Below are 20,964 nucleotides of genomic sequence, written 5' to 3'. Positions count from 1 at the left end.
TGCCGAAACATACATAAACATACGTAAAAGCAAGCGAATGTCAGAGGTAAAACTCGAACGTGTAGAATACTTGACGTTTGTGCGCACACTGAGCTTGGACTTGTTAGCTGACTGAACTGAAGTCTCCCTTCTCGACTCGGGGAATGTCAACAGATGCCATTTCTCCCAATTTCTTTGATAATAATTATCAAAATTTACGATAATAGAAGAAATATTGCATTTTCTTGTACGGATCAATGTTTTAGGATTATTGAGTTACATTAAATAATTACCCTGTAACTACGAAAGGAGGAGGAATTTTGACAAAATATTTCGTAAACGTATTCTCAATTGCCATATGAAGCTCCATGAATTTTTTCATGACTCTGCATTTATCGCTCTATACCCCCATATATAAGGGTTCCGGCCGGCCCCCTTAAATTACCGACAAAGTCGACCAGCAACTTCAGCACGAAAGACCTGGGAATGGGATTATCAGACGATTCAGTCTTTGCGACAAATTCGGGAAGGTATGACAAAATCATGTCTTGTCCAGATCTGGCAACCATAAAAGAGAGTGCTTGCAGTTCACCAACCCTCTTGGCTGTAGCCAGCGAGACAAGGAAGAGTGTCTTAGAAGAGAGGTGCCTAAATCCAGCCTTATTCAGAGGCTCAAACGGAGGGAACCTTAAGGCTTGAAGGACTTTATTAGCGTCCCATGTCGGAGGAGAACACTGCGGACTGGGTCGAGATATGGAAAAGGATCGAATTAAATCTCTAACGACATAAGATGAAGAGATTTCAGGGAGCCTCGCCTTAAAAACATAGGAAAGCATCGACCTATAACCCTTAATGCACGAAGGTGACAGGGCCCTGTCATGATGTAAATGAGCTAAAAACTCCGCTACTTTTGGTAAGGAAGGTCTAGAAACTGAATGTCCTTGAGACTTACACCAACATCTGTAAACAGGCCATTTACACTGATAATTTACTCTGGTTGATTGCTGTCTAGCAAGAGCCCACTGTCGCGCCACTCTGGAGGAGAACCCTTCGTGCTTGGAGAATCTCCTGACAGTCTCCAGGCATGAAGATGAAGCATGTGGAGCCTCTGATGGAACCGATGAAAATGGGGTTGTTTGAGAAGATCTGGTCTCTCTGTCAGACGAACGGGGGCTCCACCAGAGCTTCCAGTAGGTCCGGAAACCACTCCTTCTGTGGCCAGAAGGGGGCGATCAAGGTGAGATCCAGACACTTGGTTGCCCTCACTTTGCTGAGGACTGACCTCACCAGAGCGTCTGTCCCGGCACTCTGAGGAGTCTGGTAAGGGGCGAAGAAGATCTGGCACTGAAAATTCAGTGGGGTTGCAAACAGATCGACTGTGACAGGCCACTTCTTCCTGAGGCTGTCGAAGACTTCCTGGCAAAGTGTCCATTCTGACCCTTGAACTTCGTTCGGTCTCGACAAGGCGTCTGCTAAGACATTGTGGTGGCCCAGGATAAATTGAGGGACTAACGTAATCCCCCTGTCTTCTGCCCAACACAGGATTGATCACGCTTCTTGAGTGAGAAGGTCCGACTGTGTGCCACCTTGGTTTCTTAAGTACAAGACTACTGTGGTGTTGTCGACAAAGATCGCGACAACCGACTCCAACAGTTGATCCTGAAATGCAAGAAGGCCTAGGTACACTGCCCTTAGTTCCCTCCAATTTATTGACATGATCCTCTCTTCCTCTGACCAAAGGCCCGAAGCGGCTTCGGAGCCCAGGTGCGCTCCCCAACCTTGATCCGAGGCGTCTGACCAAAACATTAGGTCCGGCGGAACTGAAAGAAGAGACGTCCCTGACTTGAGGCGGTGAACTTGCATCCACCAACGGAGGTCCTTCCGACATTGTGGAGAGGAGGCGACTATCATGTCCTCGGACACGAAATCCCACGACTGGCGAAGTGTCGACTGAAGGGACCTCATTCTGAGACGACCTCCGGGAACCAGTTGGATGAGGGATGACAAATGGCCCAGGAGAGTCCTCCAAAGAGAAACTGGCTGCATTATGGAGGACAGAAATTCTTCGACCAGACTTAGATGCTTGTCTATCCGTTTCGGAGTGGGACAAGCCCTCAAAATCTGGGAATTCAAAACAATCCCCAGATAAGTCATGATCTGGCAAGAGATTAGAGTGGACTTGTCGAAGTTGACACGAATGCCCAACTCGACACAAAGAGACAGAACTATCTCCCTCGACCGGAGATATCTCTCTAGAGATTCGGCCTGGACTAGCCAATCGTCCAGATACCGAAGCATCCTTACATTTAACTGATGGAGAATAGCCGAAACAGGAGCCATCACCCGAGAAAAGACCTGTGGAACAATGGTGAGGCCAAAACAAAGGGTCTTGAACTGGAAAACTCCCGAGTCCGTGAAAAACCGAAGGTAAGGTCTGCTCTTCGGATGGATGGGGATTTGCAGATAAGCATCCTGCAGATCTATGGAAATCATCCAGTCCCCCATCCTGACGGATGAAAGAACAGTCTGAACCGTCTCCTTCCGGAACTTGGACTTTAGAATAAACTTGTTCAAGACCGAAAGATCTATGATGGGGCGCCAGGCACCAGAGGCCATTAGAACTACAAACACCCGTGAGTAAAACCCGGGAGGAGGAGGAGCTCGCTCTATAGCATCCTTCTCCAAGAGAGCCAAAAGCTCCTTCTCCAAGGCTTGACCCCTGATTGAGTGAGGGGAATAACTGCTGAACTCGAGAGGACGATTGGAAAGTGGAGGTCTTGAAACAAAAGGGATCTCGTAACCTACCTTCAGGACCTCCACTAACCAAGCATCCACTGCTCTCTCCTGCCAAGCTGACCAATGGCAAGAGAGACAAGCTCCTACTGCGGTCTCCGGGCGAGGTAATGACTCCTACTTCTGAAAATTCTTACCCAGAGACAAGGAAGAAGAAGAAGAAGAAGGTCCTCCTGGAGGTTGAGCTCTTCCCCTGTCCTTAGAGCCACGCCAAGAACCTCTCCTGTGTTTCAAAGAGTGAGCACCAGAGGAGGAAGCTGAGGCGCCAGAAACCTGAGATGTATTCTGGAAAAATGAGCCAGGAGGAGGAGGTTGTTGGACAGGAGCAGAAGGTACGGATCTGGCACTAAACTTACACTTACTCCTTGAAGGAACGGAAGGAAGATCAGAGGAAAAGGCCCTTGATAAGGCCCAGTGAGCTTGGGAAGAGGCATCACCTTGATGTTCCTTCAAAACCTCAGAAAGCACAGACATATCAAATAGGGAATCGCCAAAAGGAGAAGAGGACAACAAACAGTTTCTCTGAATCTCCGATACAGAGGAGGGTAACTGCGACAAATACAGGTTACACCTTAGAGAAACAAGAAAGGCCTGCATTGAAGCGGCAAGCTTGTTCTGATGTACAGAAGCGATTGAAATAGAGGAGCATAATTTCTCAAAAAGAGGAGCAACGGGAGGAACAAACCCGGAGTCCTTGGTATATATACATTAAAAGACCTCCGAGGACCCACACATTGAAGGATTGAGCTTCTTGTAAGGAGGTCATAACAGACTCCATGGCAATAAAGTCTTCGATTGAGACCGAGACCGAAGCCTTGGAAAGCAAAGGTTGACCCTAAAGTCGGACAAAATTAGGATTTGGTTTGGGGGGTCGAGAGAATGAAGTATCATCCGCCACCTGATAAACTCCTCTCCGGTGTCGTAGAAGAGAAGAGAGCTTCCTCTTCCCTTTTCCGATCACCTTCGAAAGTTTAGCGGGAACGTCCGCCCTCACTCTCGCGAACCTCTGAGCAAAGGGAAAACGTGAAAATTCCTACGACCGGGAAGGACTGTCAAGAAAAATCCCTTCTGTAATACAACGAGGCGGAGGCTGCTTTTGCTCTTTAGGTCTCACCTGAGGAAGAAAACTCAAAGTTAAATAAAAAATTTTCTTGAACTCTACATCATCATAGTCAGATCTTCATTGAGAAACTTCCCCTGAAGTAAGATCCTGACGACTAGCTATCTTAGGTCTAACACTAACACCCCTCCCCCCTTCTCCTAAATAAGCACCCTTTGGCACTGTTACGGGAATAACAGGGGACACATTGGGTAAAGAATCGTCAGGCACCTGCCCGGACCAGATTCCCCCTAGGCCTTCGCCACGACGGGTTTCACAAGCCGGGGTATCTGTCGCACCGTTACCCATCGTGCTGTCGACAGGTACCTGAGGAGGAACTGAAAATGAATCTAAAAGTGTGTTGGACATTCTAGTAAAAGCTTCTTCAAAATTCTCTGGCAGCTTGTTAAACTTGGCTGAAATGTCTGTATCTAAACTAAGCTGTAAATTTTCAAATTTCTGTTTCCAACTGGTTTCCATCACCAAAAACTTTGAATCAACATCAGAAACGACTTCACCATTTACCGGTTGTACAGGTGGCAAAACATCAATTAATTCAGAATCGGAATCATATGATACCGAAACCGAAGAGCCAAAACCATGGGCGCATTAAGTCAAGGAATTCATTAGATACAGATCTAGCTACTGATTTCTTTTTTTCCTTAATCAATCTGTTACGCTGCAAGATTCTTTGATTTTTCATATAAGTCGTCATGTCTTCGTCAGACCAAGGCTTACATAAGTCACAACGAGAAGTCAAGTCACAAACCTGTCCACAACAAAAGCTACAAATGTCATGGGGTTCATACTCCCTGCTACTCACCCTTGTCCCACAAGACGGGCATTCCTGCTGTTGCTGGCAGAAGGAAGCATCGAATTATCTTGGCAATCCATTGGACTGTCGGACAGGTCACGTAATTCCGGGTCGCACAAAAGTTCGTAATATAATATAAATACCACAATAGAAATAAAAGTTAATTAATGCAAACTTTAAAGGCACAAAAAGGTTTAGGAAATTTATAAAGAGCGGCCGTGATGTAAACAGCACGGGCGCTCATTAACAACTGATTTTCAAGGGAAGGTTTTGTAACAGTCAACGGCAGCGTTGCCAACTGGCGGACAGAATAGGAGGTAACAGGGTTGCCAATGTGGTAAATTTTGGTGCAGTTTTTGGGGATTTAGGGCTAGATAAATTATATTAAGGTAATGTTTATTAATTTTAAATCTAAAGCTGCCATCAAATTACTTGGTAAGTTACCTATATAAAATTCTACTTCATAAAGAACTCCATACTGACACAAGGGATGACATCTGACACTCAATGCTCTAACCCACCTGATGGTGTTGCATATTCTGTGGCGGATCTCCCATAGACACATGGGGCTGAGATTGCTGTGGTTGAATTTGTGGTTGAGCAGATGGTTGTACAAATGTACGGGGTACAAATTCAGGTGCATCCGCAGAAAGTGAGATTACTTTTTTAGGTTTAACTTCTTGAGTATCTGAAACAAAAATCAATATTTGACACAAAAGTTTTTACAAAGCAGTAGCTATAATCTACATACAAAACAGAGAAATAAGAAATATAAAGTTTTCATAATAAAACTAATATTGTAATATACTTACCTGAACACCTGAATTAGCCCTGGTCACCTGACCAGCCCAAACATAATCCCACATATTTACCCACTAGAAAATTTTTTTTAAACTGTTAGCATTACCAACGCTGCTGGTAAACTATTTACTGAGTTACTTGCCTATCTACCGTTAGCAACACTGCTGCCAGAAACCGGCTGGCAGAGGGTTCCCCCCTTCAATTGCCATAATCATTAATCATTTAAGAGGGGAGGCAGGTGGGAGTCATTCAGGTGTTCAGGTAAGTATAAAAATATTAGTTTTATTATGAAAACTTCACATTGCAATACACTCCCTGAACACCTGAATTAGCCCTATTAACAACATTTACACAGAAGTGGGGTCAAAGTATCAGTCCAACACCTCCCCTGAGGCATACACAGGTAACTCAGTTTAACCTACTGTGCATGAAATTTGTGAGCTCACCCATATTCCGCTCAACAGGTGAGACATCCGAAGGAGAGAGTACCTCAACGTCAGTCTCGGTCTCGTCTCTGTCAAGCTAACCTCCCATGTGGTATCTTATACCTCGCATGAATGGAGAGGGGACTGAAGCCTCTCACGTGACTATCTAGCCTCTCATTTATGGAGAAGTTCCAAGAGCAGTTCTCTCACTACATTTGCTGAAGATCATCGGTGCAGTGTGCATGAAGAGTTGAAGGAGCTGTACAGTCCTACGGTCTGCTTATTTATCAAAGTTAGTATATGACACTCACAACAAACTATACCTAGGAAAGAACTATAAAATTTCTGAAATTAACAAGAACCCAACAGCTGAACCCCTAACTTACCATGCGATTGGATAATCGCAACACCACATTGGCTGCCACAAAAGGCCCAAGCGAGTAACCCTCCTCCAACGCAAATTGGACATCTCTCAGGTACAAAGACTTAAATACTGATACACACTTCCATGTCGCCGCCTCCAGAATAGCCAACATCGAACAATTCCTTAGAAAGGCTGAAGATGTCGCCATGCCCCTGATACTGTGCGCTCTGGGGTGAGGCTCAGAAACTCTGTGGAAAGCATACTTGGGGGGATCTGAGGTGCCAAAGATGCTTCTCTCAAAGGTGCTGAAAGTGCTTGGTCCAACCCCAACAACTCGTTCAAACCTGCCAGCTGATTTGACCCAGAGTTTATGACAAAGTTCCCACCTGAACGTGGAATACCAGAAGGTCGAGACAAAACTTTTCCTGAAGAAAGGGACATTCCTGGAGGCACACCTGTAAAAGATGCCTAAGAACATACCAACAGAGGCACCGAAGTGTGACTCGAAAAGGAAGAAAGAGACAATCCTGAGAAGCTGTCTTAGTAGGTAAAGAATGAGGAGAAACATCTGAGACAAGTGGAAACAGCAAAGATGAAGTGGAGGAGAAAGGAGACAAAGCCATCCCTTAAAACAAAGATGAAGTGGAGGAGAAAGGAGACAAAGCCATCCTTTTAAGGGACAGAAAATACACCGATTCACACCCGCCTTGGTAATCCAGACAATTCTTTGGTAAATTCCTAAGAACATGGTCCCGAATGTTAGAAACTCCCAGATGAAAGAACTGTCTGACTAACAGTCTGTATCCTTGAGAAAGGCCCAACCAATTGGCATTATACTTCGCCAAATTAAACGACATATTCTCCTAAGAGCTCTCACCCGACAGGCCCTCCGAATTAACCCCCGAAGGGGATGGAACCTTCGACGAAGGAATGTCATCTCCACTTTCTACTTTAGACCCCTCCACTTTCTACTTCAGACCCCGACTCAACAAAATCTATAGAAGGCTTAGCAGACTTGAAGCGTGGCACACTAGAAGAAGGGAACAAAAATTCCAAGGGATCCCAAAGGGGACCCAGATCTACCCGGATTGAAATCCAAACCAGCAGGAAGCTGCCCTTGCAACTTCTCCTCCAATACCTCTACCTTAAGGTCCCAACTGTCTTAGTCTCACCAAATGCTAAATTGCTTTTACCACTTACACTTTTGGGGGGAGAAGGGGGATTCAGTTACTAACACTGCCTCCTCCATGCCGGGGGTGCCAGCAGATCCTACCCTCCGGGTTTGTGGTTCTCCATGACCCCCACCACCCATTAGGGATGGTTCTGGAACAGGCAGGGGAGCTGAAAGAGAATGATTAGTAATTGTTTCCTACTGCTAGAATCTCTGTCTTCATTCAATTTTGCCATTAAATTTATGAACAGACTTGTCATCCTTGAAGACAGCCTATCCTCTAGTTTTCTGAAAAGTACTGACACTAGACCCTCTGTATCTGCCTTCCTTAGACTCAGTAGCTATCCTACGCTTGCTTTTGGCTGCTAGCGCCTTCCTATGTTTCAAATAGCCTTCCACCTGGTCTGCCGACCAGTCCCTATAATCATCACATCTTTGATTCTAGCTACATTGTACCTTTCTACAACTAATACACATAGAATATCGATCGTATCTGAGAGTACTCATCCTTCAATTGCAGGCCAAACAGGACAGTGTGCTCCCACATCATCACTGCTGGGCTGCTCTGAGTGTTGTAGAAGGGGCTGGTTTCGAAGGGATGGCTGAGGTGTTCTTAGTTGATGAATCCATAATCCAGGCCGAGTCCATCAACATCTTAAAACAGCAGAAATCCAAAGGTGTCGTCCAAAATTTAAATCAAAACAAAGTCAAGGGCATCAACAACAGATCTATATCCAAAAACACAGTGGGGGTCAGGCTAAGAGACCAAAAATGTTTGCTTGCAACAAGGTGTGTCCTGTCAGGTGAGCGAACAAGAAGTGCTTGAAGGGGGGAACCCTCTGCCAGCCAGTTTCTGGCAGCAGTGTTATCAACAGTAGGCAGGTAACTAAGTAAACAGTGTTTACCTGCAGCGTTGGTAACGCTGTCAGTTAAAAAAAATTTTATGTGGGTAAATATGTGAGGTTATGTTTGGGTTGGTCAGATGAACAGGGCTAATTCAGGTGTTCAGGGAGTGTATTGCAATAATAATTTTTACAGGCTTATTGAAATAAACCACAGAAGTCTGTCATATTCTACTATAATACTCTTAACAATTCTTATTTGCACATGTATAACACACTTACTTTACTTATTCTATAACATCCTGTAGAGTTCATACAGCTGACATTTTCTTTGATTTAGAAAAGGCAAATGATATTGAAGGAGCTGGCCTCTTCAGTCATTGTCATTTACTGCGAGAAAAACCTGAAGTCAACCAGGACGAAGCCAACAGGAGACTAGGAAATGATATCATCTTCAACTCTGCCTCTATGAAATCATGCCTTTCATATATACAAAACTCTGCTCTTCTCCAGCCTCCCACCTCATAGCTCTCATTCATATAGACCTGAATCTCCTAACTCTTCTGGTAAGCACAAGCTCAGCTGACAGTATTACATACTGTTCTTCAGTATTAAATACTGTTCTTCCATGAATGGTGCTGGTTACATATCCAAGCCAACTTCATCTCACTTCATTATCATCATATCACCTACATTCTCATTATCCTGCCATCTGATTCCTGATAGTCTTGAACCATTAATGAAACACCGACAATCATTTAATTATCATACCAAGATCAAGGGGGCTGGCCGGCTAATGCCATTCTTTAAGGACAGGACTTTGATATTCGTACCACTTAATATGATTTTTGCCTCTGACCTTCGGTTTTGTGACGCCAGGGCGATTTATCCCGAAAATAACCATTTTTCAAATTCTATCTCCTCCCTTGATATTTAATATTAAGACCTGGGATTCCTACCATATATAGACCTGATGTAGAACTCCAATCAAATGAGGAGTTTTTTTTCTAAAAGTCATTTTTTTGCTACATATGAATTTTTCATTATGGTAAAAAAATAAATCCTATAAATTAGGAAAACAAAATTTATATAAAAAAAAAGATGAAACAAAAAAAAGATGAAACAAAAATTGAAAAAGGGGCTTCATTTGATTGTTCTAAAATGTCTTTCTGAGTTATATACCAAATTCCAATGTTACAGCTTTAAAACTAAGTGAGAAGATAGATTTTGAAGGTCAATAACTATAGTTTTGAGATACGGGCGTTCAAAGTTTTTCTTCGTATTTTTATAACAATGTTAATAAATAATAATTATTATGAATGTATATTTCTTTTTTGTGTATTAATAAACCAAAAATATTTTATTTATCTTAATTTAATCATAAATGATGATCCCTTTGCTCATATATCGCAGCTTGGGGCACTGCGTCAGGCAAGCCGGGGCACTCCTTCCTACGCAACTCTCTCTCTCTCCTTCACTAACTCGGCTTATTACGGCGAATTTTCTTCTTCTGTATGTTAGCTAGATGTTTTCCTAGTATTTTCCATTTTGGCATGATGAAATTCTTGCCGAAACAAAAATAAACAAACATAAATGCAAGAGAGTGTCAAGAGGTGAAATTCAAAGCTGTACTCATTTTTTTTTTTTTACAAAGACAATCTTGATAAATCATGATTATTATGAATTTCATATTCATTTTTGGGTATTAATAAACCAAAAATGATATTGTTATTTTACAATAAAGTTTTGTACATACTTACCTGGCAGACATATACTTAGCTTACGTCTCTGATGTCACGACAGAATTCAAAACTCGCGGCAAACGCGACAGGTAGGTCAGGTGATCTACCTTACCCGCCGCTGGGAAGCGGGTGTAAGAACCAACGTACCTTTCTTGCCAGATTTTTTCTCTCTTATACCTGTCTCCTGAGGGGAGGCTGGGCGGGCCATCAATCATATACGTATGTCTGCCAGGTAAATATGTACAAAACTTTATTGTAAAATAACAATACCATTTTTGTACATGAACTTTCCTGTCAGACATATACTTAGCTGATTGACACCCTTGGTGGAGGGTACAAGACAGAAAATGTAAACAACACCTGTTGTAGGATAGACAGAAAATAACAAAGAAAAGGTAAACAACACCTGTTGTAGGATAAAAATAACCTTGGTTCTTACCTGTTTAGGCTGAAGACTTCATAGGTACTGTCTATTAGTCTGCATAGCCATAAGAGCTACAGCGAGGGCGTGACCTACAGCTGAAAACTCTTTGGGTCTACTAACGGGACTTGATATCCGCTTACTTAGTAGAATCCAAGTCGGATCATGTCAATGGGGGTTCGCCCTCTTCTATGACAGAACCTGTCCACTACCAACGCAGGGAGCTTCAAACCAAATCCGATCACCTAACCAAACTAAAGTTATTAGTATTACGAAACGAAAAAAGATGCCTACCTGCATCATTTTTCTTACAACCATATGAACTCAATTACCAAAAACAAGGGAAAAAACTACTAAGGATATGTTCCAGCTCCCTGCCCCAGCACCGAATCCGCCGATACGTACGGGCCTAATGCGAAGCACTCGTCATACGTAATACTGACGTCTTTAAGGTAGTGGTTGGCGAATACTGAATTACATCTCCAGAATGTAGTTTTCATCAGATTCTGAAGAGACATATTCTTATTAAAGGTCAAGGAAGTGGCAATGGCTCTCACTTCATGAGCCTTGACTTTTAGGAGCTTGAAATGTTCTTCATTACAAGATCTATGTGCTTCTTTCACTAGACTTCTAATGAAGAAAGACAGCGCATTTTTCGACAATGGTCTGCTGGGGTCCTTTACAGAGCACCATAGTCTGTCCTCAATGCCCTTAAGGGTTTTCTTCTTCTGAAGGTAGTATTTTAAACTCCTAACAGGGCAAAGAGTTCTTTCGGGTTCTTCCCCTACTAGGGCAGATAATCCACGAACCTCAAAGCTCCTTGGCCAAGGATTTGAGGGGTTCTCATTCTTTGCTAAAAACGAAGGAAGGAAGGAACAAATCACGGAATCTCCTTTGTAACCTACCCTTCCCTCTAGGGCATGAATCTCACTAACCCTTTTAGCGGATGCTAGAGCCATGAGAAACAGAGCTTTCCTCGTAAGATCTTTGAAGGAGGCTAACTGTGGTGGCTCAAACCTAGAGGACCTCAGGAAACGAAGAACCACGTCCAGATTCCAACTTGGAACTTCGTTCGAAGTTTTCTTGGCAGTTTCGAAAGATCTTAATAGATCATGCAGATCTTTGTTATTCGAAAGATCTAAGTTCCTATGTCTGAACACTGCAGCCAGCATGCTCCGGTAGCCTTTGATGGTAGATACTGCCAAACCGCATTTTTCTCTGAGGAAAACTAGGAAATCTGCGATCTGAGTCACAGAGGTACTGGAAGAGGAAAACTTCTGGTTCCTGCACCACCGGCGAAAGACGTCCCACTTCGACTGGTAGACTTTAAGGGTCGAAGGTCTTCTAGCTGAGGCGATAGCTTTAGCAGCTTTTGTCGAAAACCCCTTCACTCTGACAAGACTTTTGACAGTCGAAAGCCAGTCAGATTGAGAGCGGGGAGGTTTCTGTGATACCTGTCGAAGTGGGGTTGTCTGAGCAAATCTTGTCTTTGTGGAAGTGCTCTTGGAAAGTCCACCAACCATTCCAGTACCTCTGTGAACCAATCTTGGGTGGGCCAGAACGGAGCTACTAGCGTCAATCTTGTCATCTCCGAGATAACAAATTTATTGAGGGTTTGTCCCAGTACTTTGAAGGGGGGAAAGGCATAGACATCTAGACCTGTCCAATCTAGGAGAAACGCATCCACTGATACTGCTCCTGGGTCTGAGATCGGGGAGCAGTAAAGTTCTATCCTTGCGTTCCTTGCTGTTGCAAAGAGGTCGATGTGAGGCCTGCCCCATCTTCTCCACAGGTCTTGGCATACTTCTGAGTGGAGGGTCCACTCGGAAGGCAGGAGTTGATTCTTCCTGCTCAGGAGATCGGCCCTGACGTTCCTTTCTCCCTGTACGAATCTGGTGAGAAGACTGATCTTCCTTGTTTGAGAAGATCCCTTGCTGTTTCGTACAGGGAGAAGGAGTGTGTCCCCCCCTGTTTTTTGATGTACGCCAAGGCTGTGGTGTTGTCCGAATTGACCTGAACTACTGCATTTCGGACGTGGCGCTCGAAGGCTTTCAATGCCATCCAGACTGCCATCAACTCTTTCTTGTTGATGTGCCAGGACACCTGATCCCCCTTCCAGGTGCCTGACACTTCTCTTGTCCCGAGCGTCGTTCCCCAACCTGCTTCCGACGCGTCAGAAAACAACACATGGTTGGGGTTCAGCATGTAAAGAGACATTCCTTCCACAAAACGGAGTGGGTTGTTCCACCACCGAAGGTCCCTCTTGATTCCCCTTGAGATCTTGAAGGAGAACTCCAGATCTAGGGAGAGACGCCTCCAGTTCTGGTATAGGAAGAACTGTAGAGGCCTGAGATGCAACCTTCCTAGAGAAACAAATTGCTCTAACGAGGAGAGTGTCCCCAGCAGACTCATCCACTCCCTTGCTGTGCATGCATCTTTCTCTAGGAAGGTCGTTAGTTTCTCGTAGCAACGAGCTATCCTCTCTGGCTACGGAAAAGCCCGAAAAGCCAGAGAAACTATCCGAATCCCCAGATAGATCCGCTCTTGACTGGGGATTAATTGAGACTTCTGGAAGTTCACCAGAAGTCCCAGAGAACTTGCCAATGTAAGGGTCTTTTGAAGGTCCTCCAGACATCTTTCTTGAGACTCTGCTCTGATTAGCCAGTCGTCGAGATGAAGCGACACCCTCACTCCCTCCAAATGTAGCCACTGTGCCACGTTTTTCATTAACCCCGTGAAAACTTGGGGTGCAGTCGACAGGCCGAAGCACAAGGCCTTGAATTGGAAGATGTTTCCTCCCATCATGAATCGCAGATACTTCCGTGAAGAAGGATGGATCGGCACATGAAAGTAAGCGTCCTGAAGGTCTAGTGACACCATCCAGTCCCCTGGACGAAGAGCCGCTAACACTGAGGAAGTCGTCTCCATGGCGAACTTCCTCTTTTCCACAAAGACGTTCAGGGCGCTTACATCCAAAACCGGTCTCCATCCTCCTGAGTTCTTCGGAACTAGGAATAGCCTGTTGTAAAAACCCGCAGAGCGGGGATCTTCCACTAGTTCTATAGCCTCCTTCTCTAGCATCAGATCTACTGCTAGAGAAAGGGCTTGATTCATGATGGGGTCCTTGTACCTGGCCACCAACTCCCTCGGAGTCGTCGTCAATGGTGGCCTTGACGAGAAGGGAATGAGATATCCTTTGCTGACAATCGATAGGGACCAATTGTCTGCCCCTTTGTGGGCCCAGACGTCGGCAAATTTCAGTAGTCTGGCACCCACTGATGTCTGAAGTCCTTGATCGCTATTTCTTGCCTCTGATTGACCTAGAGAAGGTTTTACCTCTCTTAAAAGGTCTAGATCCTCTGGTTGAAGAAACTCTGGCAGTGAGTCCTCCTCGAAAGGGCTCCTGCCTCAGAGGAGTCTCTTTCTTGGTCTTGGGTTGGAAGACAGAGCGAGGTTTCCTGGCCGACTGGGCTAACATGTCCTGAGTAGCCTTGGCTGAAAGGGCACTCGAGACATCCTGAATGATTTTCTTGGGGAAAAGCAGAGGAGAGAGCTGAGCATAAAGAAGTGAGGCCCTTTGTGCATGCGAAACTGCCTTCGTGAGAAACGAACAGTAAACCGACCGCTTCTTTATCACTCCGGCTCCAAACAGTGAAGAGACTTCACTTGAGCCGTCTCTCACTGCTTTGTCCATGCAAGTGAGGACACAATTAAGATCTTCAGGAGACAGGGAATCAGGGGTCTGGGTCTTCTTAGCCAGAACTCCTAAAGACCATTCAAGGAAGTTGAAAACTTCCAGGACTCGGAACATTCCCTTCAGTAGGTGGTCAAGTTCGTTCATCCCCCACGTAGTCTTGGCAGACAGGAGGGCAGATCGACGAGCGGAATCCACCAGTGAAGAGAAGTCTGAGTCAGCAGAAGAAGAGAGAGCGAGGCCTAAAGGTTCCCCCGATTCGTACCAGAATCCTAATCTGCCAGTCAGTTTAGACGGAGGGAAAGAGAAAACAGTCTTCCCTTTCTCTTCCTTAGCAAGGAGCCATTCCCCAAAACCTCTAAGCGCCTTCTTCATTGAAATAGTCGGTTTCATCCTTACACAAGATGAAACCTTCGAAGTCTTCGAAGTGGAGAACAAAGAAAGAGGAGAAGGAGGAGCCACAGGAGAAAGGAAATCTCCAAACTCTTGAAGGAGCAAATCTGTTAACCTCTTATACGAGGAAACAGAGGAGTCTTTTGGTCCTTCTTCTTCCGAGGGATCCTGTTCTTCGTCATCAGAAGAGCCCTCATGATCCTTAGAGGCATGGCTACCTTTAGAAAAGTCTCTAGAAGAGTGAGGTTTGACTCTTGGAAACAAAACTTCTGGAACTTGCCTACTCGCAAAATCCTTCTTGTCTTGAGGAGGGCATTTCCCAGATTCTTGGAGCCTAACAGGAGTAAGGCGGCTGTCAGGAGCAGAGCGCCTATTTGAAGAAAAACTTCTATCAGGCTCTTGGCGCCTATCCAAAGGAGAGCGGCTACCAGGCGAACAGCGCCTGCCATGAGAGAAGCGGCTACCAGGCTCTTGGCGCCTGAAACGAGGAGAGAGGCTCTCTGGCGACGAGCGCCTACTGGGAGAGCGCCTACCAGGGGAGAAGCGTCTGCCATGATCTCAGCCTGTCCAGCGAAGAGCGCCTGTCCGATTTAGGGCGCTTGTCAACAGGAGAGTGGAGGCGAGACGAGGAGCGGCTACGAGGCGAGTAGCGCCTACTAGGCTCTTGGTGCCTATCAAGGGGAGCGATCCTGTCTCGAGAAGAGCGTCTGTAGGGCGAAGATCTCCTACGAGAAGCCTGCTCCTTGTCCGAAGGAGAAACAAAAACATCCTGTCTGTCAGGCGAATGGCGCTTGGACGCAGATGGGATCTTGGCTGAAGCAGAAAGTCTCCTGCGAGACTCCGAAAGCACAGGCGAGCGGGCCGCTTCCGTCAAATAGCGAGAGTCAGGAGAGGGGAGCCTGGACTTCTTTACAGGAAGCGAGACGTCCTTCCTACGACGAGACGACACGCAAAGAGAGCCAGCCAGAGCCGAAATCTGCGCCTGAAGGTTAGCCAACACCCTGTGAGGGTCTACCGCAGCTTTCGGTAGCCTCACCTTACACTCAGTCATACAACAAACTCTAAACATAGCAGTTTTCTTAGTATCAACATCAGACATCATGAATCCAAAGAAAAATCCAAAGAAAAGTCCAATAACGGTCCACAAATCGCGAATGCCAGGCCAAAAGATCGGGTACTTCACCAAAAGTCCGTAGAAACAATCCAGGGCGAAAACGAGAAAAGAATCCAACTGTCAAGAGGTACCGACAACAGGTGTGGTCGACACCGACGACAGAAAAAATCTGGCAAGAAAGGTACGTTGGTTCTTACACCCGCTTCCCAGCGGCAGGTAAGGTAGATCACCTGACCTACCTGTCGCGTTTGCCGCGAGTTTTGAATTCTGTCGTGACGTCAGACATATAAGCTAAGTATATGTCTGACAGGAAAGTTCATGTACAAAACTATGTTATTTATCATAAATTAAGATCCCTTTGCTCAAAGATCGTAGCCTGGGGGACAGTGTGACGTGTGCTTCAGGCAAGACGGGGGCATTTACTTACTAAGCAACCCTCCCCCTCTCTCTTCACTAACTTCGTCTTTATGTTAGCGAGATGTTTTCCTTGTCTTTTCCTCATTGGCATGATGAAATTCTTGCCGAAACATAGATGAACATATGTAAAAGCAAGCGAATGTCAGAGGTGAAACTCGAACGTGTCGACTACTTGAAGTCTGTGCTCGCACTGAATCATGGTTCAACTTGATACTCCCCTCTGCAACCCTTGGAATCTCTACAGATGCCATTTCTCACATATTCTTTGACAATAATTATCAAAATTTACGATAACAGAAGAAATATTGCATTTTCTTGTACGGATGAATGTTTTAGGCTTATTGAGTTATGTTTACTAATTACCCTGTAACTACGAAAGTAAAAGGAATTTTGACGAAATATTTCATATACGTATTCTCAATTGCCATATGAAGCTCCATGAATTTTTTCAGGACTGCATTTTTCGCCCTATACCCCAATATATAAGGGTTCCGGCCAGCTCCCTTAAAGTCAGTATATAGTATATAACAACAGAAATCATATTACACTACAGTATTGTATAATCTTACTTGCATAGGCTATTTCAGTCATTATTTGCTTTTCATATCTTATCAGCTTGCCTAATGCTTGATTTTACTTTTAAAGTCTAGCAAAATATTTTACCTAATGAGAACCTACCTTGGATATCATTGTTTATAAATTATTTGAAAGACTACCTCATTAATCCTTTCTAGAGCTAACATTGTTTTATCCCACTTCATTTGTTTTTCTTAGAACTAAAAGTCCCACCTCTCTAAGATATATGACTTACTCTACTTAGCAATTGTAAACTTATAGCAACTTTCCATAACTGCAAACAACAAAGGTGGCATAACATTACTGTAAGCCTCTGCTACTTTATTCATGGATATTTTCAGAAACTGTAATTTCACATACTATTTACCAGGAATACCACAAGGAAATACCTGTTATATAACTAACACATTGGTCTGTGGAATCTGTAACCTCCCATGGAGCCTAAAAAAAAAAGATTCATGAGGGTGAAAGGGTCCTGTACCACAGGGAATGGGCCAAGGGGGTAGATAGAAAGAGTGAGAAAACAGCTTCCCACAGTAGAAGTCTACCTAAGATACTTAAGTCTTCTCAGAGGAATCAACCACCAGCTCCTCAAAAAGAGGTAGTTCTTCTAAAATTACCCAAGCAGGAAAACTGAACTGAAGCTACAAAAAAAAAAAAAAAAAAATGAATACAAGTGTTTAAAACTAGTAAGATTCTCTACTACTGACACGAACCTAAACATCCCATATTCTCAGATCAAGAATTGCTACAGCTCTTTGGGGGTAGGGAAGTACTATCAAGGTTCCCGACTCTCCACTCAAGGAATAGGTCAGAGGAAGCTTGGATCCTAACACCTTAAAACCCTCCCCCAAGACATGCAATAAAACAGATTCCCTTGGGAAAACTAAAACACAACCCAAAGGAAAGAGATATCATTCATCTAGTAAGTGAGTTCATGCTTAGAAGGTAGGGTCCATGATGAGCAGCTGCAAAAGTGGTCCTGGCACTTATATGTCTACCTCACAAATGGAGCTGCATCAAGAACAATATTAACAAGAACTGTTCACTGACAAATCAACCATAACACTTGGCCATAACAGACAACTTTCACTAGCCACAAGAGCAGAGTAGAAAATAGACCTAGATCATATCAGCAGAGCTACATCTCAAATAGTACTGATCTTGGGCAGCAATGAACACAATAGAGTTGGGCACACAAATACCAATCTTGACAAAAGCAGCAGCACCAGACACAAGCACACAAATAAAGATGCTTGTCCATATGTAAATAGTACTGCCCCAAAATTCCTTACAAAATAATTTCCATGGTCTGATATTGCTGGCCACTTCATATTTGAAAAGCAAACAATTGAACATGAACATACCAAAGAAAGCCTTCCTTCGTAATGGGACTGTTCCGCAAACAAGAACATCCTAAGAACCAAAGCCATTCCTAATCAGAAACCAACCATTATTCAGTACACAGGCTACAGCATATCCAGAATCCAAACCAACACAATATTCAATGGTAAGCCATATACCTTGTCTGCATGGATTTAAAGGTAAGGAATCTTTAGTCCTTAAATAATCCGGCATGATAAGGATCGCGCCCCGCCCCCGGGACTGCGCTCTTATGATGTGAGACACTGCTCAAACTTAATGCTGTCCAGGGTAAAACCACAAGCCAAGATATTGGAACATCACAAATGATGTGAACTGTTATCCTTCAGCAGTCATGTATATACACATTGTAACAGCCAAGGCAGAAAACTAGTCCCAGCACTGTGTGACAGTCGGTTACTAAATGGACAAACATAGCCACACAGGTAACCGTATGCATTTTCATAGCATATGAGCCCAGGTAGTACATGTACATGAGCAGAGAGTATGCAATAACACATGCAGTTTCCAAACAAGGGCAGCTCTGTACAAACCACGGGGATGGACATCGAAGAGCAAGCAAAGTATGGGCATATGAGGCCTAGGTGTGCCCCCCCCCCCCCCCCCCCCCCCCCAACACACACAGACAGTCAACTGAGGTTATCTTAAGAACAGTAACTAAACCATGACCACAAGATTCTGAAGGATCTACAGACACAGTTTCATGGGCAGATCCATTTCCTCCCATGATGTCTACAGAAAGAAGAGGAATTGATTAGTGTACGTACTGTTTAGTGAATGAAAAGGTCCAGGACAATGAGCACTGGCAGAAGAAAGGGAGAAGGAGGAAACCATATTTCCTACTTTTACCTTATTGTACCTTCCAACCTCCAACTCCCTTTAAAGGCTCTCAGAACAGTCAAGAACATGGTAACTAACCAACATCTGGTAATCGGTTCCAATACAGGGAAAAGTTCAGTCTCATTTTTTACAGGGGAGGAGAAAACTCACAGGAAATCCCAAAAAATAAACTTATGGAGAAGCCTCCCACTACCTCCAATCTGCCTTCTCAATGGTCTGCCATCCAAAGAGCGAGAAAAGGGAAAATGCATGAAAGGCTGAGATCAATTCTTACCCATTCTAGAGAATTACACACACTACCACTATGTACGCCTTGCAGCAAACCAAGGCTTAGTGTAAAGATAAGATTTATGAACTACTGTAATTGACCACTTCACAATACAGTGAACCTTCAGTCCATTGTAAATACTCCTGCTAGAGAGAGAGAAATAAATAAGTTTATGTTCTAGTATCCCTGAAATACTAAACAATCTCAAGACACGAGAGCAATAATGATGTACTATAATCTTAAGAATCCCAACCCACTTCAAAAAGAACCAAGAACTCACTGAAGGTAGAAACATATTCACTTAACCCTCTTACGCCGGAGCCCTAAAAATCAAAACGTCTCCCGTATGCCGGGCCTGGTTTGGAGTGAGCGCGGAAGTGGAAAAAATAATTTTTTCAAAAAATTTACAGCGCGCGTACTTTTGAAGATTAAGAGTTCATTTTTGGCTCCTTTTTTTGTCATTGCCTGAAGTTTTAGAATTGCAACCATCAGAAAGTGAAAAAATAAATAATCATTATCATATGTAAATAAAGCGATATATGGTAGCGAAAAAAAAAAAAATGTCATACATAATTGTATTCAAATCACGCTGTGGCATAAAAACGGTCAAAGCTAACCAGTTACTTTTTTTTGCGTTGTATTGTACACTAAATTTCGATCATTTTGATATATAATACATTGTAAAACAATAAAAGCAACACCGGAAAAATATTATCACAAAATGATGTACGAATTCGTAACGCGCGGACGCAAAAAAAATATTTTTTTTTCAAAAATTCACCGTAAATCACAATATTGTTCTAGAGACTTCCAATTTGTTTCAAAATTAAGACAAATGATTGAATATTACGATACTGTAAGAGTTTTAGATTAGAATTGCAGATTTCGACCATTTCGGACGAGTTAAATTTGACCGAATGTCGAAATTTTAATATATAATATTTTTTCATATTTTTTCATATGCACATATTTCGGAGATGGAAAAAGCTACAACCTTCAATTATTTTTTAATGTATTCTTCATGAATTTGCGCACATTTTGATATATGAAACTCTATAAAAAGGCTAATATGAAAAGGAGCAAATATTAGGATAATGCCATGTACGTATTTCGGAGACTTGCGGCCGCGAATCGGCGCGCGGAGTGAAGGTAAATATATTTTTCAAAAATTCACCATAAATCACAATATTGTTTTAGAGACTTCAAATTTGTTTCAAAATGAAGAAAAATGACGGAATATTACTAGGCCGTAAGAGTTTTAGCTTACAATTGCGTTTTTCAACTATTTCGGTAGTCAAATTTGACCGAACGTGGTTTTTTTTCTATTTATCGTGATTTATATGCAAATATTTCGAAAAAAGAGAAAAGCTACAACCTTCAATCATTTTTAGTTGTATTCTACATGAAATTGCGCACATTTTCATATATAAAACTTTATGTAACAGCTAATTTTAAATGGTGCAAACATTTCAACAATCGCACTTAAAAAATTCTGATTTTTTGGAGGAAGAGTTACCGCGCGAACGTAATTTTTTTTTTTCATAAATTCACCATAAATCGAAATATTGTGCTAGAGACTTCCAAGTCGTTGCAAATGAAGGTAAATGATTGAATATTACTCGAACATAAATAAAGTTTTAGCTTACAATTGCGTTTTTTCTTTTTTTCGAACCATTTCGGTTAGAGTCAAAGTTGTGAACCGAAAGTTGAAATTTTTGCAACTTAACGTTAATTTTATATGAAAAATATTTGCAAAAACTGATAAAAAGCTACAACCATGGGTTGTTTTTTTGTTGTTGTATTGTGCATGAAAATTGCGCACATTGCC

The 20,964-nt window shown here is 43.3% G+C and overlaps 1 protein-coding gene across 2 annotated transcripts in view; it reads right to left on the bottom strand.

Moving 5' to 3' along the window:
- The window catches only part of LOC135223047 (polyadenylate-binding protein-interacting protein 1-like), a 122,419-nt gene that overhangs the window by 82,747 nt on the left and 18,708 nt on the right, over window positions 1-20,964 (bottom strand). For both annotated transcript variants that reach the window (XM_064261558.1, XM_064261563.1), the window contains exon 2: window positions 5,207-5,373. In XM_064261558.1, coding sequence (XP_064117628.1) covers window positions 5,207-5,373 — 167 coding nt within the window. The remainder of the gene's footprint in view (window positions 1-5,206; window positions 5,374-20,964) is intronic.

Source organism: Macrobrachium nipponense, chromosome 20, assembly GCF_015104395.2.
Source record: "Macrobrachium nipponense isolate FS-2020 chromosome 20, ASM1510439v2, whole genome shotgun sequence".
NCBI classification, from domain to species: domain Eukaryota; kingdom Metazoa; phylum Arthropoda; class Malacostraca; order Decapoda; family Palaemonidae; genus Macrobrachium; species Macrobrachium nipponense.
The sequence above is the reverse complement of the archived record's forward strand: the minus strand, read 5'-3'. Positions and strand labels throughout refer to the sequence as shown.